The sequence below is a fragment of the Heliconius melpomene genome, chromosome 17 (genome assembly GCF_056956725.1).
Source record: "Heliconius melpomene rosina isolate 202511_hmr_F chromosome 17, ASM5695672v1, whole genome shotgun sequence".
Taxonomy (NCBI): domain Eukaryota; kingdom Metazoa; phylum Arthropoda; class Insecta; order Lepidoptera; family Nymphalidae; genus Heliconius; species Heliconius melpomene.
In genome coordinates this window covers 4,135,797-4,163,391 of record NC_140405.1, presented here as the reverse complement: position 1 = coordinate 4,163,391, position 27,595 = coordinate 4,135,797, and the positions used below count along the sequence as shown (strand labels likewise).

The 27,595-nt window shown below is 29.5% G+C and overlaps 1 protein-coding gene across 1 annotated transcript; it reads right to left on the bottom strand.

The window, feature by feature from the left end:
• Nucleotides 1–401: 401 nt before the first annotated feature.
• LOC146529895 (uncharacterized) lies at nucleotides 402–26,778 on the bottom strand. The gene is made up of 8 exons (XM_085200454.1): nucleotides 26,452–26,778; nucleotides 17,422–17,558; nucleotides 13,517–13,787; nucleotides 6,512–6,795; nucleotides 6,075–6,431; nucleotides 5,527–5,896; nucleotides 5,028–5,219; nucleotides 402–4,826 (listed from the first exon to the last, which is right to left on the bottom strand). Exons 2-8 carry the CDS (start codon nucleotides 17,533–17,535, stop codon nucleotides 4,690–4,692), a joined length of 1,725 nt encoding a protein of 574 aa, XP_085056580.1. The 5' UTR covers nucleotides 17,536–17,558; nucleotides 26,452–26,778; the 3' UTR covers nucleotides 402–4,689.
• Between the last annotated feature and the right edge of the window lie 817 nt (nucleotides 26,779–27,595).

Here is a 27,595-nt window from a genome sequence, read left to right as displayed (position 1 = left end):
TATTATTTTAAACTAGGGGCACATTTTTGAGTGTTATGTAAATTAATAACGAGAGCTTTCAATTTTTATAGTCTGCGCATATTTAAATTTCGAAAAAGCAATAAATAAAATTTTATCTAAAGTTTATTCATAAGATAAACATTTCACTATATTTAGCGTTTCTTTAAATTACTATAAAAATATACATTTTCAAAATTCGGATATTATAGTTTTGAAAATGTAGGTATATTTTATGTATTTAACATATTATCTTATTTTAATTAGAATTTTCGAAATTAAATGTCAAGGTGAGATGATTTTACAAATTTGCGTAAATCTTACATAAGTATATGTAAAATATTAAGTTTTAAGATTATTATTATTTATTAATAAGTTACATATAAGGACAGAACAAAACAATCTTTCGGTAACCAATAAGAACTTTAATGGATTATTTTTTTATAAAAAATTAATAATATTTCAAGTTACATTAATAATCTGTAGGACATCTAAATAGTAGTTTACAAATTTGGGCCTTTTACTATCGAAGTGAAACAAACATAGTTGAACTGGCAAAATAATATCCTAAATTTGGAATCACACCTTACAAATGTAAAAGAATTATAAACTGTTATATAAATATAATAAAAGTAGTCCAATACAACATTTTTTCATTAATTATATTTAATGGTATTTTTGACAGGACATTTTTTTTATCACCTTATTTTAAAACAACGAACAAAAATATTGTAGAACATTGTTGAAATGAATAGATTGTTGAATTAGATTTTTTTACTCACACATTAAGTATATGCCATAATTTAAAAATGTCATTCAAATTAATTTATATATTTTTATTTTTTACTTGATATGTTAAGATTTATAAGTTTCGTTATACATACACATAATAATTATGTAATTGTTATAGATATAAAAATCAAAGGATTGCCTTTTCTCAGCGTTGATTGGAGGAAGACAATCCACGCTTTGTCTTGCCAGAATTCTTCTCAAGTGGAAATCGAACCCACAACTATAGTATACTATAATGGGGCAGAGCTTGACTGTAACAACACTTCGTGAATTTGGCCTTCAAAAACTTTGTATGGGTTTGATTTGACATGACCCTATAATGCGGAGTAAATATACCTTAATAATAAATGAATAAGTATTATAATTAAAACGGATATTATTAAAAAAAAAACAATTAATTATATATTTTTTACAAGTCTACTTATTAGCGTCATTACAGTTTTCACATTTCAATTTTATTAGTAATTTCGTTTAAAAATCATATTGTCTATCTAACAATAAAATACATAATATACATATGTTTTTTGAATAGAGATAACACAATTATAAAATTGGCACATACATTTCTATAATTGATTGCTCGTTAATTATTATAAGTATAGAAAATGGAGGGTAGAGGTAAGGAGAATCATGTCTATAAATAAAAGTGAACGTCATTAGCATCTTAGAGAACTTTTAAAAGAAGCTAATTATGAAATCATTACAGTAATTACAGTTATATTATTTCCCAATTTTCTACCATATGGGATGATACTCCTTTCTTCTAGCCTCCATGGTACAGAGTGGCAGACTACAGATTATACAAAATGCTAAAGTGTCAAAATGACGCGAAATCGTTTCTAAGTACAATAATGATTTTTATCAAAAGTTAGTATATTATTTGGTCACTAAAATCACATATATCAAAAAGCCCACCACATACATCGAAATATGAATAAAAAACAATTTTGGAAGACAAGTAGCTTGAAACTGTAGTGTTCAAATAATAATCATAAAATGTATTAGGGGGTGTTCAAGTATTACTTACAGTATGACCCCATTAAAGTTAGATTTTTTGAACTTTTGCGCATTGTTCACTGGGAGAGAAAATCATAGTCAGAAATATCCTAACATGAAATCTACGCAGTCTACAGCGAACTTCTCGAGGCGAGGGAGGCACTACTCGTTAAGCGCACTATACAGCAATTTAATTTTACATTTCGCATTTCGTTGTTGTTTTACGGGAAATCGCTGGACCATATTGTCATGTCAACTCTTCTTTTGTCACTTTTTCCTTACTTTCTTAGTAATGATCACTTGGGTGTTACAAAGGTGTTTTTAAGAATAAAAGTGAACATAATGTCAAACGGTTAAAAATCTAAAAAAAATTGCGTTACGAAATATTTGAACATACTTTTAGATATAATCACTTTTAAATATATAGATGTAAGTGATCTTTTTATAATAAATGCAGTACTGTGATAAAAAAAAAGTTAAGCAACCTGTATGGAAAAAAATTATTAAAAAAAAATTAAACAGAAGGACGTGGTTACGCAGATAGACGCAACTTATATTATAAAAGGTATATAGTTTAATATGCAATGCCTTTTATAGCTATATCCATTAACATTTTGAATAAAAAAAAATATGAATAAAAAATATGTTGGTGATATTATGCAAAACTATATACAATAGTAAATTATAATTACATACATCACATTATATTGTTTTTAAGTGTTTAATTATAAAATTTAGAAGTCTCACTGGAATACTATTTTAAAAAGGTTAACCTTAACCAATTACGATATTTTCAAAACCACTTCAAGACTAAATATATACCACATTTAAGCCACATTAGCTATCAGCTATAAATTGGATATAATAAAAAAAAACCTATAACCATTCTAAAGAGTAAATTGCTAGCAGTTTTATCTACAGAAGAACATGTTCTCACAATATCAAATTAAACCTGCAAAGTAAAATGCACATAAATACTTTTCAGACATATTATTAGCTACTCTCATAAATCTAATAAATAAAACCGGTACTTGACAATTCATCATCATAATTTTCGAGTTTAATGCAAGACTTTGAGAGAAACTTGTCCAAAATCACAAGTATAAAAGTCATTGGAAAACTAAATAATATTTTGAATTAAAAATGTCGATGTTAAAATGTTAATTGAATGATTACAATACAATCTACAATTATCTTTAAATAACATTCATATTGCATACGAAAATATTCTTTTACACATTTAAATTCTAAAGGCGAAGGATACACAGTAAAAAGACAAAGAAGTCTAAAAAAGGGTCATTTTAAATATCTACATAAAAACATCAAAACTACGTACAGCCATCTAAAAATATGATCATAGAAAGAACTAGTTCCTATAAATGTCTAGTTTCTATAAAATTTCATTTGAGGACTAATTAGTCATGGTATTATTGTAAAAGTAGGAAGACTTACAACTAATATAGCCCAACAAATACTTTATGGACTTTGTAAAGATAGGCACGAGTCAAATTCGTGCATGTACAGTCGTGTGCATAATACTCGATATTACAGAGTTCGGCGTCATTTTGTGTAATCCACTAATTCAAAGTTCTTGTCGGGCTATAAATAATATACAAAATGTTTGTCACGTTTTTAGGAAGAATATTTTAGGGAAATGTTCTATAAGAACCTTTCTTCATTAAAATCTAAAACAAGTAAGCATTAGTAGTTTTCACGAATGGCAACCTAAGAAAGAAAGTGATCTAAGTCAAAGGTTTACATTTTATAATAATCACTATAAAATCTTATTAGCTTTTGAACTTTTCGTATGCATTTGTATTTATTTAGCTTCACGCTGTATCCCGCATATAGCATATGCCTGTTGAGTTGCGAATCTCAACGTTACGCTTTGCCTTGTACTAAACCGAGAAAATAAAAATCATTCCCCGTATGGGCATCGAACCCACAATCGTTACGTTTACAGTCCGACACTGTGCTGATTTAATATCACTTTCATTCTAGAATGCCATACTATAATCAGTAGATAAAATAATACTTGTATGTATTATTGCTTATAATATATTTTAAGAAATATAGAAAACTTCATAAATCAGACTCATTAATAAATTTAAGTTATGTTTAAGTAAAACACTTGTACAAACACTGTATTGATACGAATTATTTTTTTGCAAATAGTACACATTTACGTAATAAATTTGTACTGTATATAAAAAAACTAACAATATCACTGTACAAATTAAGTATGGATTTTAATCTTTCCTTAAGTAGCTTACTGATGATAATTATATTACAAGTTAATTAAGTGTTAACAATTATTACAAGGATTATTAAAATATTCAAATATAATGAAAATTAAGTAACATTTCACACAAAACAAATATATACCACAGATAATGGAAGAATAGATAAAATATGGATAATTTTATAATTTAAATAACCTGTTCATATTTTGAGTGCTTGCATTGGCAGTTTCTTGAAACACTTATAATATAAATTTCTAAACTAAATATATAAATATGAAATTATTGATAACAATAACAGAAAGTGACATTTCAAATGTCAGGCTTTCAATTAACAATTAATATTTAAAGTTGTTAACGTAAAACAATATATATTTAAAGAAAATTTTATATTTCACTGTGATAGATGCACTTTATTGATAGATGCTAAGACATTATCAAGCAATCTCAAACAAACTGACTGATTTCATTTCTAAATTCAACATTTATTTAAATATTCAACATTCATTCAACATAATAATACAAATTACATATCTATATCAGCTAGTTCTATATTCAAATGGTTGTTTTATGTTATATAAACGGCTGTTCTTTATTCAAACGGCTATACCACATATTTATGGCTGTATAACATTTATCTGTAATATTATTTATACAGAATTTACTAGATTTGAACGACTTTACGCCGCCTTGTAAATGCCAGTGCATATTCTATTCCCCATACAAGGACACATGACATTATCATAGCATTTTGTACGTGGATACATGTTGCAAAGCTTCCTGTGTAATCTCTTACATAACCTGTAACGAAAATACAATTATAATTATTTTAATTGTTCAACAATTGTTATTTTAATTGCACTGTATCCTGTATATAACAGGTAAGGCAGGGGAACCTAGTGTTCAGACTTTGTCTTACATTTTCCGTACAACTAAACTATAGAATATATATACTATAGAATATATATACTATAGAATATATATATTTAAACGATAACTTACCAATCAAGGGTCCAATGATAACCACTAAGACTCCCTTGCTGACCATATGAAGGCCGAAAGCCGCCGGTAGTTTCTCCAAAGGACAATACTCAGATATAGTGAGTGTAAAGTTACTGAGGCACATGCCTCTAAAGAAACCGCATATGGACAACCAAATCATTAGTGGTACCCATTCTGATTGTTCAGCTAATACTGGAATTTAAGTTAAAAAGAAATATGTAAGAAAAATACGGTTTTTTTTTTTAAAATGTATAAAAATTTGAACATAACAGAAATTGAACTTCTTACAAAATTTATGTTATTAGCATCTCTGTACTACACTGGAATTTTAAGTGAAAAAGAAAAATACAGAAGATTTCTATTAATATTGTCTTATAATAATAATTATTGTGTATTCCACAAAATATAATAAATAAAGAGACTAGAGTCCATGCTGGCGCTGTGGCACTGCGTGTTTGTGCCGGACAACTTGAATAATAAAACATTTAATTTAACTTACCTGATCTAGTAGCTGCTAAGAAGAATGCTGATATAAAGAAGATCATTTTCTTAGTAATAGCAACTCTATCAAAAATCGGAGGCAAAATCAATCGTACACCTATATCTGTAATGGCTGTCATAGACAAACAGAACGCCGTTTCATTCATATTATATCCCAAACTTCTAATAAAAAATGGCGTTAACATCCTAAATTGTAGTTCTCCGCTCCAAAATAAAGATAGACCTAGTAAAAGATTCAAAAACGACCAGTCCTTCAGTAAATCTAAGTCCATGAGACTAATAAATTTTCTAAAACAGCCTTGTTTTTTTTCTTCAATTGGTTCAGATTTTTTAAATGATTTCATTTGTATAGCGTCGTCGTCTGCTGTCTGAAAATAGCAAAGTATTAGCAAATTAAATATCTAAATATATATTTATTTAAATGTATATTTTCATTTCTTGCCTTCAGAATTCGGCGGAAAGTGTAAAGCTGATTAATTTGATTAATTGACTAATTATTAATGGAAACTGGCTTAGGAAGTAAAGTATCATCAATCACAAACTTACATCCAGATAAAGCTGTAAATAACTCCCAGTGAAGTCCATATTAGATATATTCGATATCACAGATACTTTCCTCTTCCTTGCCACTTCGCTCATACTCCCACTGGAGGTGACTCTCTGCATTGCCGCTACAGAGGCAGCCGTAGTTAAACCTGGATTAAACTTTGTATTCGTATCAAACTCTTGTAACGGCTTATCATATGTTTTGGCTCGCGGCAAACCGATCGTTCTAACTGACGGATGGTTCATATTAACATTTGATCGTTGTTTAGTTAATTTTGGCAATTGATGGCTAACTAACGGATTGACTTCGAATTTATCGTCACCTTCTTCATCGCTTTCATTTATACACTCCATTTCCTGTAATAATGGATACATATTAAGAACAAAGATAATTAAACATACATATGTAGCATTAAAAATCTCCTATGGTTTATTACCTTCACTGGCTGCAATTCACAGTCTATTGGTTCATCAATAAGATGCCTTTTCACTGGTTGAAGTAAGCACGACCCTAAAACGGCGTGGAAGGCTAAAGCGCCTAATATAACAACTGACCATCTAAAACCGTATTCGCTAAGGAGAATTTTGACTAGCTGAGGCATCACCATCAGACCGAATCCTGTGCCTGCCATAGACAAGCCTACTGCTTGCCCACGCTTCTTAGAAAAATAATGGTTAAGTGACACAAATGAAGATGACGATGCGAGACCTACTCCGAAACCTGAAAATAAAATACATAAAAGTTAAAATAAATATTTGAAAAATAAAACATAATCGGAAATAGAGCTAATTTCTTTAAAGATATAATATAATGTTTCAAGATTAAGATAGTTCCATCTGAAAGAATGATTCCATAGATTTTTTTTATATTCCTGTATAAAGGTCGGCTTACATTATTTTAATAAATATAAACTAAGAACATATCTAAAATTCGTGAAACTTATATTTAACTGAAATTTGCATTTGTGTGTGATTATAAAAGAAGAATCAGAAAAAATCTTTTGAAAATAAAATGTATAATTGGAAATCAATATAAAAAACCAAAATATTTCACAGTTTTTTTTACACACGCAGACGCAACGGTCACATCACCGAGAATAACATTTTTAACATAATTTATTGAATACAATATTTATAACCAAACTGCACTCTCATCAACTATATTCTCAAAAATTATCTTTATTATTTCTTGATTAAAATACTATATGGCACTTGTTTGTCCACTGTTTATTATCAGCGAGGACATAGGCACATAAGTAAATGCATTGAAAATACATTGATTATTTTATATTGGTGTTCCGTGTTGGACTAATAAAATTAATCCATGTATTATATCCATAATCAATCGATGTATTAATGCTAACTGTATTAAAGTCCAATATGTAGTTTAAAGGATCCGAACGTATAGTACAGTCAACAAATCGTGACTACCCTGAAGTTAGGCATTTTCCTTCCCAAGTAACAAGTGTCCATAAGTTTAGAAAACTCATAATCTTCAGGGCGGCCAAGAGTTACTGACCGTACTGTACATCGACAGCAAGCGAGATTATTTTGAAGACTTTTACTCAAATATTTCTACATTTTATATTATAAATAAATAAAAAAGAATAGTCTTTAAGCAAAATACGTCTATAAGTTAAATTATCCTATATTGAGGTATATTTAACCCTTTTATAAAAGTGTGGTAGCTCACACAGTATCACACTGTTACTCGTATGTTCAATGAAAACATATCGTCTCCATGTAATTGCAATTAGAAACACGCATCGGAATACCACTTTAGTTACAATCATCGGCGACTTAAAATATTTTTATATGGATGTGATAAAATTACTGTTATAATAAAAAGGATATATTGATGACTAATACTATAATAAAAAATGTAAGCTTTCGCACCAAATGTGACTAAGAAGTGCAATTTTTTATGTTACCAATTTGATTATAAAAAATTGAGGCCGTCTTGGCGCATTTGTAATTTCAATTACCACTCGGAAAAATGAATTATTATTTATTATTTCTTCGCTCAAGGTAAAGCGTTGTGTTCCGCAAATAAACACGCAATGCCTCCAAAATTTTTTTTGTATTATACTTTTAAAATCAAATTTAAGATGATTTACGATCATCATAATTATTTTTCAGTGACAATTCTCGATAAAATTTATTATTATAATTATACTGTATTAAAAATCCACTAGTTTAATATGCATATGTACATACAAATAGGTTCAATCTATATATATATATATATATATATATATATATATATATATATATATATGTATATATAATCGAAAGATACCTCTTTAATATTTAAGGTTGACAGAAATATAATAAACTATGACGAAGTGAGTAGTGCATTATCGCATATTCTTCGTTGGTTTGATGTTAATAATCTAATGTTAAATGCTAAAAAAACGAAATGCATCGAGTTTGCCTTACCAAATGTTAAAAAACATCATTTTAATGTAATAATTAAAGGAGAACCTCTTAATGTGTCGGAATCAGCTATTTTCTTAGGTGTTACTATAGATTCCAAACTCCAGTGGAACGCTCATCTGGAAGCACTTGCAGATAAACTCAGCTCTGCCGCGTTCGCAATTAAGAAAGTAAGACAAATGACGTACGTTGAAACTGCCCGACTAGTCTACTTTAGCTATTTCCATAGTATTTTATCTTATGGAATGCTGTTATGGGGCAGTGCTTCAGATATCAATTCAATATTTATTCTCCAAAAAAGAGCCGTAAGATATATTTATAATCTAAGAGCTCGAGATTCTCTGCGAGATGTTTTCAAAGATGCAGGTATTATTACAGTTGCTTCCCAATTTCTATACTATAATATTCTCTTTGTCCGACAAAATATACATTATCATAGAAAAAATAGCGACAGTCATACGATAGAAACGAGAAATAAAGATAAGCTTGTTACACCAAGTTTTCGCCTCCAAAAAGTTAATAAATCCTTTATGGGTCTGAGTATACGTGTATATAATAAAATTCCGCAGTGTATTCTTAATTTGCCACTTCCAAAATTTAAAATATCTGTAAAAAAAATTCTAACAAGTAAAGCTTATTACACTGTTCAAGAATATTTAGAGGATAAGCATGTATGGAATTAATGTCTATTGAATGTCAGGCAGGACAGCTGCCAGCTAATGTAATAGTAAAATACGAGTATACCATTGATTTTAAAAAGAGCAACTGTTGAGTTTCTTGCCGGCTCTTCTCAGCAGAACTGCCTTCCGAACCGGTGGTAGCTTTTTGTTGACATGTACATTCGACGATTCAAAAGTGCTTATAAAGTTTATTTGAATAAAGAATATTTTGAATTTGAATTTGAATTTGAAAGGTCACTCACTCATCACGAAATCTCAGAAACTACAAGTGCTAAGAATCCGAAATTTTTATTATAGGACGTAGGTGCTCGCTAAGACGGGAATTTGCAATATTCGACTTCTAAGGGGTTGTTTTTGGGGTTGAAAGTTTGTATGAAACTTCGTTGCTACAAATCCTAGGAGTCTCAAATTTTGCATGAACATCACTTATAGGACGTAGGTACTCATGGAGACAGAAATTAATAATAACGTAGTTCACGCAGGCGAAGCCGCGGGCGGGCCGCTAGTATATTATATACCTATTCAATGTGTACTATATAGAATATGTCACTAGGTGTTTATAAGAATGAGGACATTTCTTTCTGTGTCAAGAGTACGGTCCACTTCATTGTCAATCTAATCTTACTAATCTTTCGTACTAATCGAAATACGATATCCATTCAATAAATGTTAATACAACCTAGATTTAGACTTTTACGACAGACGGCAGGCGCATTTAAATAAAATTATACTTATTTAATTGTATTCTTTTCTTAGTATTAGTTACTTTCACAGTATAAATACTTTTTTACTTACTTTCAGAGAAAAGAAATCGTTTAAATTAAAAAATATTGAACAATTTGTTTATAGCTAATTATTTTAACGTTATACACACGTAGACAATGTGACGTCATGAAAAAACCAAATAAATCCTTAAATATTTTTTATACTCCAAAAAGAAACGAAAATTTAAAAACAATTTACAACTCCTTGTGTTTTTCCTTAATTTAAATTTAACGTTCAAATCTGAAATGTATGAATGAATCGCCTATATAATCTTGTTTATTAAAACTATTTACGGTTAAATCATAATCGCATAATATATCTCAAGGTTACACTAAACACCTATATGTAGATGCCTTCTATCACATCTAAGCTATGAAGTTTTGGCCTCCATACATACTAGAAGTATTTCCTCGTAGTGGACGGAAGATACACTGCACAATGAGTGAAGAGTTAAGTGATAGGTACTAGACCTAACATTTATTCCTATAGAATTGTTTAGTTTAAGCATAACAAATTAATTGGGAATATAAAGTCTAGTCAGTTTGTTTATAAAAGCTATATATTTATTAAATCTGTATTTTACTTTAAATAAGTATATATATTTTTAGCTTCACGCTGTTTCCCGCACATAGCGGGGTAGGCAGAAGGAACCAGTGTTAACACTCTGTCTTCATTAAAACACTTCTGTTTCATTTTAGCCGATTCTGGAGGCATTGCGTGTTAAGTGACAGAACACACTCAACAATCGAGGATATGAAATATCTAATATTGAGAGTGGGAATCGAACGCAGAACCTATCGCCTTTATACATTCGAACCGAACTTTATACAGTCGAACGCTTGGAATTCATACTATAAGTAGACGCTACACCGCTTTAGCTTTCACGCTATGCAATGATTATGTGTTGACATACTACTCAAGGAATAAAAATATTTACCAAATTAACGCCCGATGTTAATAATCAATCCTAATCCATAAATTGCAACCATAGATTGAAATAGACAGAGATGGAGGACGGCATGCAGGTTAGTGATTGGATAGACATGTCAAAAAATCCGAGATTGACGTTAACTGGAGATCGGAGATACATTATTAACATTGGGCGTAGAAAGTGATCCATTGGGTTTCACTATCCAGAACGCAATATCTCTAAAAGTGTCTTAAGTGAACAAGATGACTGTCACGTAGTCATCACTACCACGTAAAATCTGTGATATCAATATATATAAAATCGAACGGTCACTCACTCATCACGAGATCTCAGAAACTACATGTGCTAGGATGCTAGGAATCTCAAATTTTGCATAGGAGTTATTTATAGGACGTAGGTGCTCGCTAAGACGGGAATTTGTAATATTCGACTTCTAAGGGGTTGTTTTTGGTGTTGAAAGTTTGTATGAAACTTCGTTACTACAAATTCTAGGAGTAACAAATTTTGCATAGACGTCACTAGGACGTAGTCATGGAGACAGAAATTAATAATAACATAGTTCACGCGGGTGTAACCGCGGGCGGGCCGCTAGTATGGTATAATTAGCACTCAACACGCAATGCTTCGACAGAAATTGGGGAACAGAGTGTCTTAACACTAAGTTCCCTCTGTCTACCTTGCTGTGTGTGGGATACAGAGTGAAGGTGATTTATTTATTATTTATATAGTATAAGTAAGTAACAAAACAGGTAGTTTCTATATTTTGGTCAAAAGTAAACATTTTTTATAGAAATCATTTCAAATAAGAGGCAAGCAAAAAACATCTCTAATTTTTAAGTTCTAAAGTATCATTACAAAAAAAGTATCCAATCTTTAATAGTGTTATAATTTTAGAATTTTCCATCGTCACGTCAAAGCGCATAACGCTTACCCATACCGTTAGCCATGCTTCATTAAACTATTAATAATTTTCAAAGAAACACGCATAATACAACGTTATAAGTAATTTAATTATCATTATTGTTAGAAACATACAGTGAATACGGATTCGCTTCTAGAAAGTATAAGAACATAATCATTACGTAATTATTTAAATTAAATTAATTATTATTTATTATTTTTTTTACAATAAATAATAATTAATATAATTTATTTTATTAAGTTATTTTATTAAGTTATATTTATTTTATGATTTTATTAAGATTATTCGACAGAAAGGTTAATATAAACCACCAATATTACAAGCTATATATACCCTGAGATCCGGCCGTTGAATCCTGCATAAACGAGTTTTCTTAATTAAACCTATATTAATGAATAATACATGATTAGTAGAACAGATTACACCTGGGTTGCCTGGAAGAATCCTGCCGCAATCACCTTTAATTACATTTTTTCGTAACTCGTTTTTGGAGAAAATTGCACCCATACGTTTTTTATATGAATCGCACATCATTTGAAAGATAATCGCATAAGGAATTGGAAAATTAAGGGTTGCCAGCTCTCAGTCTGCCGCAAGTCTAGGGTTGCCTGGTTTAAAGTTGTCACTAAATGTTAATAATTTGCACTCATGTGTTTTTTTAATGAATTATATATCAAATTAAAGCTTATTTTTTTCTGAACACTATAAAACAGGGTTGCCTGGAAAATTCCTGCCGCAAACAGGGGTTGCCAGCGTTTGAAATATTTTATTCCGGTTCCGTTTGACTATGAGAATAGACGATGAAATGCGCGGTCTGCCTTATGTTTTAAAGTAAAATATTATATAATAGAAGATCAATCTTAAAATCAATGTTTATTCTAATTGTTCACCTGTTAAATGATGATTTTAATCATATTAAGTACACGCAAAACTATTTAAAGATCATAGGGCAGAAGAAATCATCCTTATTTTTCAAGTAAAATAATGAATCTATTATATTGAGTCTTTGCAAAATCTATTTTCTAAATACTAATATTTATTTATTAATTAACCCTTTTAAAACAACTAAATTATCTAATTAAGTAAATGTTTACAAATATCGATCTACTATAAGGTATTAATTACAACATGTTTCCTTAAAATTCAGTTATTTTATTAAAATTCAGTTATTTTATTAAACTTTAAATACAAATTTTAATTTAAAATTGAAATTTCGACTTCACAATTTTAATATAATGTTCATTAACTATTTACCCACAAACATATTAAATATATTTATTTGCATAAAATTATTGCTACTAATCGTATAAGTTTAGCGATAAATAATTAGCAACCTAACCTTGGAAAGGTAAATGAAGCTATAAATAGATATTACATTAACAAAACTTTTTTTTCATATTCATTGTGACTATTGCTTTACTAATAAATACAGATAAATTTATTCGTCCAGTCCAGTTGGCCAATCGTAGTTCAGGGGCACAAGTGTATGACTGTAAGCACGAAAGACTGTGGGTTCGATTATCACTCGACGAAATGAAATATCTCTCTTATTTTTCGTTCTGGTGTCAAGGCCAAAGAGAGGCAGTGAGTTCAAACACTCAACACGCAATAGGAGTGTCTTAACACTACATTTTAAGACACCTCACTGCGTAATATAGCGTAAAAATAAATTTAATCTGATTATAATGAGATTCAAGACCCAACTCACCTCCAATTATACTGTAGGTAGCTAATATATGCTCCATACTGCTCGCGGGTGCGGTGCAAAGAAGGCCAAGGGCACATATTGTGGAGCCGACAAGGCAAACCTTCCTATATGAAAAGGTTTTGATCACTGGACCTACGAAAAATCCCGAGAAATTAACCACTGAGTCAAGGGTACTGGCTATGACTGATGCTCCGGTTGTATGAACGCCGAGATCATCTAGGAGGTCTTTGAATAGAAGACCGAAGGACGGCTCGAGGGAACGTGTTGAAAACTGAAATGAAAAAGATATTATTTGATTAAAGAAATAATTAAAAAAAACATGAAGAGGGTAAATGAGGCCGTCAGGGCGCAGTGCCACCACTGGTGCTTTGTTAACGTGACGACTGTGGGTTCGATTGTAACTCGACGAAATGAATCATTTAATATTTTCATAGACTGGTACTGAACGGAGTGATTTAACTCTATTATTTTCTCGCCTACACTGCCATATGTGGGATATAGCGTGAAGCTAAAAATAATAATAAAGAGAGTGTATTATAAACAGTAATATTTACATAAGGTGAAAGTTTCATCAGTTAACATAATACTGAAAAGTAAACATACAATCGCCATCTGTTTTATTAAATATCATTGTTAACAAAAATTTGTTAAGTTACCAACAAGATTACGTGACTAAAGTCTTGTTACTTCACGGGCAGTATTGCCTCACTAAGCGGACTGCGTGGGGGAATGCCCTTGTGGAGAACGAAATAAACGAGATTGTGTTATTTTTAGAATTATCAAAATAATGAAAACAAGCGATAAAAGATTATTTAATTCAAGAAAACCAAGTCTTCATTGATGTACCCAATCGGAGAATATAGTGAATTCATTTTATTCATTCTTTATGATAAATTAATACATGATTAATACTATTCTGTACTAATACTTAAAATATTTCGATTGTCTTTTAGGCAAATTATGTTATTTTTAAAAATTTAGATTGTATAGAACTAGACCAATTGAACCCCCTATACACCACATATTGTAGGTTTATTTTTAATTTACATTTTTTTATTTCAGTGGTACTTAATATAAAAATAAATAAATCCAAAAATATTCATGAGATTAATGACTTAAATGTTCTAAATATAGCTATATATAGACACAAACCGGGATTGGGAATAGATGAACTGATATCATTAAACAATATGTGATACCATAGTGGCGTAATTGGAGCGTTTCGGGACGAACGCAATAAAAGACTTCAAATTTAATATGATAGACTTAATAATATTAATATTATAAGCATTTCTTTGAACGAAAAGTAAGGAACAAAGAGATTTTTTTTTATTTTTCGCTGAATTTATTTTAATGAAACTTCACAGTAATATAGCGTATATACGAGAATAGCACGTAAGCTATAATTTAAATAAATATGTCGTATAATTTTGTTATAATTTAAACAATAATTTTCAGCAGACGAAGCCGCGTTTGTGCCAATTGTTTACTATAAATTAATTAGAACATCCACATTTCTTATAGTGATAAATGAAAATGAAGACTTTTTCTTACAATATATAATTATCTAAGAAACTAGGTAGCCTTACGAAATCATTTTTTTTTAAGATAACACATAGTTTTAAATATATTCCTATTCTCTATATATATATGTATGTAAGTATATCTTTGTATTTGTAATTACTATATCAGTAGAGCATGTGACTCGACTGCCTGTTAAACAATCACGTTATTTATTATTACTTTGATAGACATTGACCACGCAAGTCAATATACAGTAAAACAAAGTACTCTTATACGACAACATTTTAAATGTAAAAACCAGTAGAAATTTCTAAAATAGAAATATAGTAATCGATATAAGAACTCATTTTCATATTTTTTGTTATATTAATAGGCAAGCTAAAATCTATTTGAAAAATTATTATAATAAGATTAACAGATTTTAAAATATTAATAAAATTTATTTAATATTATTTTATTTATTAATAGAAAATCTTTTTAATAGAAAATCACTTATTTTTATTTATTACATGTGTGTTTATGTACATAAGTACATAGTTATATCAGTTGACATAACCCAATTGTAATGAGTTTTTTATAGGTTCAAATCCAATTTCGAAGATTATTTTTACAATGTAGTAGGAGTACAGGTTCGAAATGTTTCAAATATTGAATCTATCTATTCTCTGTGTGTAGTGTTATCTAGACGAATTAATAATAAAAACAAAGACAAAAAAGATGCATGTAAGCATGAACAAACAAAATAATATAGATAATGATATTATTTTTACATATATAATATAGAAAACATACCAAAGTAAAAACGTTATAATGTCGTCAGAACAAAAATAAATTATAACTAAATGTAATTAACAAAACTACTAAAGTCAAAGTATAGGTAGCACTGTCGAGCAGAGTCGATAAATACGCATGAAGTAACGAATCGAATTGAAATTCGTGGAAGATTCCAAGTCTTCCTTATAAGGAATATATTATTGTGTTGTACAATGTACATCTCAGATGTATAATTTCTTAATAAATTTATATATAAGTAAATATGAAAATAAAACGCCTCTTTATAAGGAAATTATATGGGATTTCCTCATTACTTTTTATATAATAAATTGAATAAAAGTGAGAGCTCTCACAAGTCACAACAAAGAAACTTGGTGTTTCTCGAAAACTGTAAATACCGTTAAAATCTACTCTTTAACCGTGTTTTCTTTGTTTAGCAATCATTATTTTTTTTGAGTAATCATTATTCTATCATAAAACCTACATTTTTAATATAAATTATAAACAAGAAGTGAAATTTTAATCTGAGATTCAATTCACGAAAATCGGCATTGTATACGTATGTACGTATGTACCTCATACGTGCTATTGTCATATCTACTAACGAACTGTCACAGCCATATGGACAATATCCATACAAATCACGTCATGAGGAAATAGTAAACATTTAATTTGTCTGCAGTATAGACATAAATATTTAAAATAGTCCTATAAAATAAGAAAATTACAAATAACACCAAAATGTAAGAAATGTGTAAATAATGTCAAGGTAACACATGTCAGCCTGGGCGTGTGATTTGTTTTTTCTTTCGTAATGTTGTATTTTTTTTTTAGTTTCACTTCACTTATCCCGCATTCACTTCTTCCCGGGTAAGAATCAAATACACAATCATCGCCTTTACAGTTAGTTCAACATCGATTTTGTGCAATTATGTAAATAATAGAATGGAATGGAAAATGTATTTTTATTAGGCAATAAACACAAATAAATTCGTTCTTAAATAATAAATAAAAAATCCTAAATTTAAAATATAATCCCCCACAGTATTTGTTAGTGTCCCTATTTGTAAAATGAGTCATGAAAATGTAGTAAGCTTATAATAAATAGTTGGTCACGTTTTTGGCACAAAACCTATATAGCGTTAGATGTGGGCATGTAGATTGAGTATGTGGATCAAGATGCTTATTTATCCGACATTATTGCTGTGTTATTTTCACAAAAACTTTTATTTAACATTATATTTTCTTCTGTTGCTATGTTCAACATTCAACTACTATATACAATTATTTCACATAATCTTTCATTCTAAGGCAAATTAAAAAACCTTTGTACCTATCGGCTTTTAATAGAATATATAAAGGAACCTTTACAAAAAGAAACTGTTTCAATTTTCCTTTCAAAAAATTTGTAATTTCAAACCAATCAATTATTAGTTAGAAGCTGTTTAAAAATTTTAACCTATGAACCCGCGCCTCTTGGAAACCGTCCAAGCGCTCTGAACACTAATCCATATGTTCTCATCAAGCTACGTCGAAATTCTTATACGCTTGTTGCAACTTATTTATGTTATAATCAATAATAAATAATTTTCAAATTCTTTACTTACATTGACTAAGCTTACACCCAAACAGACCATCCACGCCCAGCCGCCGTCTGGCGCAACTTTCCGTGTTGCTGGCGGTACATTTTTTTCTGTGCCTTTGGTCTTCTCCACCGTCATTTTCACCTTTGTCACCTACGTACCTGGAGACAAAGAAAAATGATTTGATTTACGTTTATTTCCCAATATTATAATTATAGTATTCATGTAGGAATTAAAGGAAAAATGTTAATTATAATAAAATATGATCATAGCGAATTACAAGAAGAATTACATTATTGCTCTTGAGAAATAATATTTTCCTTGCATAACAATGACTAATGAAAAATCTATACAATTTATATACAAACTTTAAGTAATATATTTTATAAAATGTTTAATATTATAAATTATTTATTTGTTTTATTTAATAAATTATTTTTTTATAATCTCTACATATAATATAAAAATTATAAAATAATAATTTAACATTCATTTCGTTGATATTTCATATTTTTTATACAAAATAATAAAGAGATCTCAAACGATATTGTTCAATCTACAAGAGCATGTCAATCAAAGATATCAATCGAAGATGAGCCAAAAATCTGTGGTGAGAAGTTATCAGAAATCAGCGTGAACCAAAACATATATGTGATAGTAATGCCGCTGACGTACGACCCGAGAGCACGCTATGAAAGATATAAATATAGAAAATGTATAGAGGTGGAGACAGAAAATCACGTAAGAGACACGTGGTCGGAGCCGGCCGGCACCACGTGCGTCCCTTGCGCGAGGTCAAGAAAAAAATATCAGCATACAAACATTAACCAAACAATCATATTATAATCGCGTTATAAATGAACCGGGCTTTGACCTAAATGGAATAGAATATATTTTTTCTTATATTTGTATATCATATTTTATTAGCTTTACGCATGTCCCATACATACCAGCAAGATATGAAAAGTGAATTTTGCGCTAAAACAATGCGTTCTCTACATTCTGCTTTACATCTCCAACTCTCTCAACTCGAAGCATTAATATTATATTATGACCAAAGAGGAAAAATGATTAAAAAAGTATTATTTACTGAATTCAGCATGGAATGAACAACTGTCATTAACCAGGCATTGCCCAACTCCGACATGATGATTACTTAGGTACGTAAAATAAAAATATTAGCATAAGCACATCGAAATAGCATTTTGAAACATTGCCAGTACCGATATTCCCGATTATTAATCGTGTAGGTATAATGGTGTATATATTAGTTTACACAGTTTTTTCTAGTCTAATTTAATTTGCTATACAAATAACTGACCCTTTTTATTATTCCGTATTTTATTAGTATGACGTAATAAGCTGCAGTCGGGTAACTCCGCATATGGGGCATTTGTAATAATTAAAAACAATAAACCCAGTAAATTAAACTCAGTAATATTTCATGCTTTGGCAAAATTTACCTAGTAGACGATATTGGGTGGTAGCTAGTAGGATAAGAGGCCTTGGTACGTAAAGTTAAGTATAAGAAATAATCGATTTCCGTAAACCCGAAAGCTGCTTACATATGGTTAAATAGGTGAGGTTATTAAATAATATCTATTTCCTTATAATTACGTCCTCGTCACTGAATAACGTTATTCCCGCGCAATAAAATTACCTATTCCCATCGACGTGTTTCCCAATAGTCCTACTACACATCTAACATGTCGATTTTTTTACATTTTCCAAATTGTCTATTCTCCTTAATATTTTAGTAACAATTTATAAAAAATGCATAGAATAGTTCTCTATTTTTAACCGACTTAAAAAAAAAAGGAGGTTATCAATCGACTGTATTTTTTTATCTAATCTAAAATCGATTCATGTTTTTATACCGTTCCATAAATCGAGAGCTAACGTAAACGTAAAGATACGATAACGTAAATCATTGCGTTATTACGGTGACAGGCAAGATAGCAATCACGAACGTAAACCGTTGTGACAGTGCGCTCGAGGACTTATGATAATAAATGCGGTTAAATCGTCAATTTGGAAAGAAAATAGTGTATAATTTACATGGTATTTACATTATAAGTATGTTTTTTAGCTTTACAGAGGAAGCCTAGTGTTAAGACACTCCGCTTATCATTTTCCGATGAATTCTGGAGGTATTGTTGAGAGGCGGAACTTAACGCCGGGCTTTGCCAACGGTCACTTTCGCTCAACACACGCTTTTTCGATACAAGAGCGAAATAAAGACAATATCAAATATTTAAATTTCTCAAGTGGAAATCGAACCCACAACATGTAGTCACACGCGTGTGTCTGTCCACGACTGGCTTTGAGTATATAAAAATTATTACATAGGTATATTAAAAAAGAAATCACTATTTGGCGTTCAGGTATACTCTGAGTGACAATTAAAATTTATATGAACTGTAATATGAGTTGAATGAATTCAAATCAACTGAATTTTATGCAGATTAAAAATTAATTAACATATCAGAGTACGGAGGCTTATCTTCGTATATTTCGATGCAAAAGGAAAAAAATTAAGTACATTTTAATTCTGTTCTTACAATAAAAAGAAAGAAAGAAAAATGGAATAAGTACAAATTTTTGAATGCGACCTAAATTTCAAGTTTATAATTGTATTTTTGATAACAATGTATTATTTTAAAAAAACAAAAGGCAGAGAGCTTTACAGTAAGCGTTTTTTTTTTGTTTTACAGTTATTAAGTTGACAAATGTACCTACTGACTGTAAAAACGACGATTATGGGTTCGATTCCCACTCGGGAGAATGATTAGTTTCAGTTCTTCGCTATACTAACAAGATAAAGAACATAGTTCTTCCACTTAATACGGAATGTCTCGAAAATATGGCGATAGGTCCCCAACAACTAAGTTTTATGTCTTCAAAGCAGGTTTCGTCTGTCTACCCTACTAATTGCGAGACAGCGTCTAGCTAAATACCTAACTCATAGATATTATTCTCGTTTTCTATTCCTTAGCTACGCTTATTTTCTCTATAATAGTCTCTAATATTTGTACAAAGCTGAAGCCGTAACGAATCTTATGTACGAAATAGAAAAACTCCTTTTGTTCTTTTATATAGGTATTGTATTATTATAAGCGTATTACGTTTTATTATTCTTTTCTATGTCATAACAAAGTACTAACCTCACGCATGGCTCTATATTAATTAAAAGTATATATCAATATATTCTTCATATTATTAATTACTTGAATATGACATTCATCGTATAGTACGGTCAACGAATTGTCGCCGCCCTGAACAGAAATAAGAATTGTAAAATCAAATCTGCGCAGCCATTTAAAGTCAACTTCTGAGCGGCCACAACTCGTTGATCGTACTGTATATAGGACCTTAGTTCTGTCACAAACTTATATACATCTCAAAAAATGAAGCAAATAATTTCGTCAGGCATGTACTTATTGCATTTATTTTAAAGAAAAAATTGAGACTTGAATTGAGAACATGTATGTGTTTTTTTATAAATAACAGTAACAAATAAATAAATTATACTTTTAAGGCGAAATACATGTGCATCAATGATTGTACTTTGTCTTGTTTTATGTACAGTTTGTCTTACTTTATTGTTTTATTATTATTTAAGAGTAGTTATTTATTCAGTTAAGTTAATCTCATATATAATAAATATTATACATTATATGTATATAAGTGTTACTTATATAGTGTAGAGCCTATGGTATTTGATAACAACTCTAACAACCATATCTTTTCTGCACTGAGTAGCTATATAGGTATAAAACATATCATATAAGAAGTGGCCATATATTAAATTTAAACAAAAAACTAAATACAATATTTGAGTATTATTGAACAGCTTACAAAAGCAACATAAGTTTTTATAATAAACAAGTAAATAAAAGTAGTAGCAAGGTAAACCTGTTGATATTGCTTCTGACTTTGAAAATTACACAAGCGATTGCAATTAAGTCCACTGCAGTATAAATTATATAATAAAATTCTATTCTAGCCAAACTCATCGATATACGAGACTTAAAAATAGTGTGACCTTCGCCTAAATAGACCGTTTCACAATATACGTAGAAATATATTTTCATTATTTACGAGAGACACGTACGAATAAAATGCATTTATTATTTATATAATTCATCATCAAAATCATGATAAATCTACCCAATCATTTAATTATTTAAATCGTTTTTTTTATCATTTTCCTTTCATTTAAGTAATAACATCGTCGTCGTCGACGTAACTGTGCACGTGCAGTTTATAAAATTATAAAACAAACCATATCAAATAAAAAGGGAAATCAGAGTTAGAGAGAGAATAACTTATGCAAAAATCGATTCCAATTATAATTATTCGAACTATCTACATAAAAAATTAAAGATAAAATATTTAGATGAATCAAGTTTAGTGTTATAATAAAAAAAGAATCCTAACTGACAATAACACATGGTCAGTATCTTCGGCTATATTAAAATCATATAAAAAACAATGCCTGAAGGCATAACAAGTGCGAAAATAATAATAAACTAGTATCAAAAAAATACAAACGTTACGTCGAGGGCAATAACCCAAGATGATGTCAAAGTCAATGTGTGCAAAACGCGTCCTTCCTGCATACACTATGGCAACTAGTATATTATTTCAAATATCTACATACTATCCAAACAATATCTATTTAGATAATTTCACTTGACTGCATTTACATACAAAAATAACGTAATTGTAGTACAAAGAGGCTTTTTTCTGTGTATACCTATTTTAATAATCATTTATTGAAAGAAACATCATTAAATAATATATTTGCAACAAAATGATAAATTTTATCGAAAATTATAACGTTTAACAAACATCACGTGAATCGTAATGGTTGCGGATCAAGATGCTATCGATACCAGAATTATGAATGATAATAGTGTCAGTATCAAAATATTATGCAAATTTTAGATAGGAAACTCGGCGTGAGTTCTATTTTTTAAAAACTATAATAATAATTCTATAAGTGTAAGACATGTATTTGTCAAAAGTGCTAATATAAAATCAATCAAAATATTTTGTTCAATGATTATCCCCCACTCGAGGAAGTGAAATATTTATTTACGTTAAGTTACGTTACGTTTTAAGTATATTTCCATTTTTTCGCTTTGGGCAAGCGCGGCGTTGAATTCTGCCACTCAACACGCAATGTCTACAGATTTTGGCAGAAAGTGGGGAACGGAGTGTCTTAACACTAGGTTCCCTCTGCCTACCTTGCCGTGTGCGGGATACAGCGTGAAGCTGATTTTCACGTGGAAGTGACACAAACATCACATCATCACATCCTCATCCAACAATTGAAACAAACATCCATCAAACTTTAATTTTTATAATATTAGTCAATTAATTATAGTAATTATTATCATATATGAATTAAGAGCTCTGATAGTAAAAATTAAGAAATAGTAATATTATTATAAAGATTAATTCAATATAAGCGTAGGTAGATACGTCTAATTATTTTACGACCGCAAAATATGTTATTAAATTATTGTACAGTAATCTAATTACAGTCAGCCATTCGTATTTGTCAAGAATTTTGCAATTATTATCAATAGTACCTACTGTACTTTAGTTGAGTGTACTTTATTATCATATTTCAAACTACAATAACACATAAAACGTCATTGTAAAAAGAGAATGTTTTATGAACATAATGAATCATTTATGTTTATTTCGCTTAAATATTAATCTATATATATAAATAACTATAGAAAAAGATATTAGAAATCAATGTTATATGTTATTTTTTCAGACGCTACACAGATTGGCAAGTGTGTTAATTCCAGTTAACACCACATCCGCAGACGATCTAGGACTACTAGTTTCTACTGAACTTTCTCCATTAAAATAACATACTATTCCACACATGGGTCAGCGATCCGTACGGATTTTTTTGCTTCGTAAGCAACATAGTACTTGCAGGCACGTAATGCTTGGCAAGAATATAATACTTTTATCATTATTTCAGATTAAAATATAAATACTAATCTTTCGAAACTGGAATTTCGGAAGAAATACTATTTTTTTTATAGAAAAAAGGACAAGACAAACGAGCGTTCGGGTCATCTGATGGTGATCACCGCCGCCCACGACCCCGTGCAACACCAGAGGAGCTAGCTTGCCGGCCTTCGGGGTGGAGATAGACGCGCTTTTTGAAGGTACCAATATCGTACCGACCTGGAAACACTGCCGCGGGTAGGCCATTCCACAGTTCGGTGGCGCGTGGAAGGAAATTTCTACGAAACCGCACAGTAGTGGAGTGCCACGTATCCAGGTGGTGTGGAAGTTCTATGTTATAGAAGTATCAATTACACGCATTCGTCCATGTAATAAAATGAAATATAAAATTTCATATAAAATTCGTAATCTTCGTGATTATATCCAATGTTTACTTGTTTGTTTAAGCTACAATTTATTAGGTCAACGATTTCAATGATTAAATGTTTATTATTGCACAAGATCTTAATAGATACAACGCTATAACAATGGATGGAACGTGAGAGTAAATAAAATATTGACTGATAAATGTAATCAACACCCAACAACAGAACTTTGTACCAATATTTTTTACATTTTATAACTATATTTATAGCTCATAAGTACTTCTCTTTGTTTACTTTCATTATTTTATATATAGCTATAATATTTGTTTATATAAGAGACAATAAGCAGAGCAAAAACAATAAGTAATTATATAATTTTTCTTTGTTTAATTATTTTAAAAGTTATTTTCCAGATAATTATATTGAGTATTTAAATTAAGTTGACCTTAAAAAATACAAATAGGTGTTACTCATTTGCTCATTGTTGTTATTTTAGTGTGCACATAATATATTAAATGAGGGCTTCCATCCTTTAAAATGATGTCATCTGATGGATTTTCATGACAATGACAATTATCAAAAATTTTTGCTAGTAAATTATAATCAACAATCACATGAAGGTTTATTCATGAACTAGCGGACGCGCGCAGCTTCGCTTGCCTATTTAAGGGTGAATTCTAATAACCCATGAAACATGTGTTCAATTAAATACTTTTAAGAGTCTGAATTTCAAATTTTATAAAAATTGGTGCGGATTTAAAAAAAAATCTATACAAACTTTCAACCCCTTATTTGCACCCTTAGGGGGAGAATTCTAGAAAACGATGAAACACGTGTTCAATTAAATACTTTTAAAAATTTAAATTTCAAATTTTATAAAAATCGGTGCCAATTAAATTTTTTTTTCATACAAACTTTGAACCTCTATTTCACCCCTTTAGGGTTTCAAAATCCCTTCTTAGTGGATGTCCAGATTACGAAAGTAAACTTTTGTCCAAATTTCACGTTTCTACCATCAGCGGTTAAGGCTGTGCGTGCGTCTTACCTCAGTCAGTGAGGACAAGTCCTTTTATATATATAGATTAAAATGATAAAGATAAGAGATTAAACTGTTTATGATATAATGGAAGATGCAAAATGTTCTGTTTCAATGGCTTTTGTTTTTTGATAAATTATGACATTTCTGATTAAAGAATGAAAAGTACTAAGAGTAAGATTTACTGGTCAATTTTCTTTGTGTGTTGTTCATACAATGTATTATTGGTAAAGTGAATTGTGCTCAATTCGCAACTAAATTAAATTGATATTTTTTACTAAATATCTATAATTTTACAATTTTAATAAATAAATCACCTATATATTATAAAGGTGACCTAGATCCACAGTGGGTTTAGAAGTGTAGGCAAAGAATTTGTATCTTTATTTAACCTACTACATTGAAGGTACATTTGAGCATATGTATGTATTCCTTTCTTTGGTGCGCATTGCAAGTGCTAACCAAATGTCTGAACCATTTTGAATGTTAGAGTTGTTGTTGAATTCATAAAGATTTTAGTAGAGATATTAGGCTATACAAAGAATATTTGACTTCATATCGGTGCCGAGTTAGCTACTCATATTTATTTATCATTGGCAATTTCTAATATATCCTGTCCTGTCAATGAAGTATAAATCCCTTTCTTATAAGAGTATGAAAAATAAGTATAGATGGTGACTAAGCAAGTTGGCAATATTGCAACAGTGGTAAAACTTTAAACAGGTGGTCTTTAATAATTAAGTAACATAAATATTGAAAATTATTATATCTCAGTTTTATATCTTTTCAATATTCACACTGTACCCTGCAAATAGTAGGATAGTGTTAAGGCCATTCTTCATTTCCAGAATTTGAAACATTTTGTATTGAATGCCAAAGCTATATGTCACACTTTGTCTTACCAGAGATTGCATCTAACCGCATAATTTGCATTTCCTCAATAAATGGGCAGAATGTGGGGACTGGAGTGCGAAAATGCTAGGCTTATTTTAGTACATGACTGAAACACAGTGAACCAAAAATATAATAAACTTCACTACATATTTTACTTAAGTTAAAAGTCCAACTATTATATATTAATCATGATGAATTATAATTTAATGATGGATTATAATATATGAAAAAGTTAAAAATGTGGGCGTATTTCATCTCAAAAAAAATATTTGAAGCAGTCATAAATGACATTAAGCTACGAAATTATCTGCTATTTAAATCTGAGGTTTTTCAACAAATTTAATAGATGGTAATGTGTGCTTGTCAGTTTTTAACACAAATGTGTATTTTAACAGCGAAGTAATTTACCTCAATTGGAGCTTCCTTTATAATAGTTCATAACCGGAAAAAATATGTTAGTTTTGTAAATAAGTTTCTGTTCTGTAAATAAGTCTGTAATACGTTTTGCTGGTGCTTTTATAATTTTAAAGTACTTAATAAAAACTCTTATGAAGAATGAGAAGAATATCCTTATTTTTATAAAAATAAGTATTAGTTAAATTGGAGATAAGTTTTTAGAAAAAATCATTCCTAATATACTTTTATAGAAAAGTTAATCTATTTTGTACTTTTATATTTTTTATTTACGTACATAATTCAACATAATCATAAAACCATTTACCTGTTAAAATAAAAACATAATAAAAAGTAAATACTTACAGTTTCACAAAATATGTTTCCCATATAAGCGTCGTTGCGAAATAAAAGTTTATAATAACATTGTAGCAACAAAATAATTATTTACAACTTTCAATTAGTTAATCAAATTGAACACGATACTTAATAATAATACTGCTAAAAGAGCACTTGCTTCCTTTCTTTCAAAATATTGAACGGCTTTTTTGTAAATTACGAACACGAAACAAAAGAATATTATTTCATTAAATGACACCGCTAACTGCTAACTGTTTCTTTAACTAACTCTTTGTTATTTCTCTTTCATATGTTTTCGCTCATCCTTGTTGCACATTTGTCGACTATTTGTTATCTGCCAATGTGTCATTAGTGTTGTACACTGGAAATGGGATGAAAATATCGATTCAATATAAAATCGATATTTTTCAATTTATTTGGCTAGTATCGATTTGTACTCGTCAATATTTTTTTAAAGTAGACTTAAAATATTTTATTGCATAATATTTTTAATCTGATCCACCATTAAATTGAAATTGTAATAAATAGGTAGTCCATTGATAGCTAAGAGGATATTTAATAACGATACATACACTTTATTATTATTTGTATAATTTTATAATTTATAAATTTCATTTAATTAGGAAATTATAGTATACGTTAATTATAATATAAATATTAATTCTTGAAAATATTTTCAGTTTAAAATTACTTACTATAATAAAAATCGTATCTGATCAGTGTCTGTCTTTACATGAAAGATATGTCAGAAACACTATAACTTTTATTACTATCATAGATAAAAAAAATCATTTATAAAATTTTTGTCTGGCTTAACCGATTCGAATGCAGTTTCCACTATTGTATTGTTGTAGTGTATCTGGCAAGTTTCGCTTAACATTTAATGTTTGTTTTATTACAATTGTTTTATAAATAGTAAATATATATCACTTTAAAGTATGTTGTGCGTTAAATTAGTTACAAGAGTTACTGGTTTATTGAATTGGAAAAATATAAGTTTTCAATGTTTCGTTTGATATTGTTTGTAACATTATTATTTGTATGATGGTAGAAATAACAATTAGCTTGTATGACGATTAAAAAAACCGAAATTTCAAGATTTAGGATTCTTCAATGTGAGTTAACCTTATGTGTATAGAATTAAATTAAA

What these genes read in the sequence shown, in the direction of transcription:
- LOC146529895 (XM_085200454.1), bottom strand. Translation starts at nt 17,535, where the DNA reads ATGACGGTGGAGAAGACCAAAGGCACAGAAAAAAATGTACCGCCAGCA. An exon ending in CTTAGCAGCTACTAGATCAG is followed by an intron (nt 5,220 to 5,526) that starts GTAAGTTAAATT and finishes CTTAAATTCCAG; the next exon opens with TATTAGCTGAACAATCAGAA. An exon ending in TATCATTGGACCCTTGATTG is followed by an intron (nt 4,827 to 5,027) that starts GTAAGTTATCGT and finishes TTTTCGTTACAG; the next exon opens with GTTATGTAAGAGATTACACA.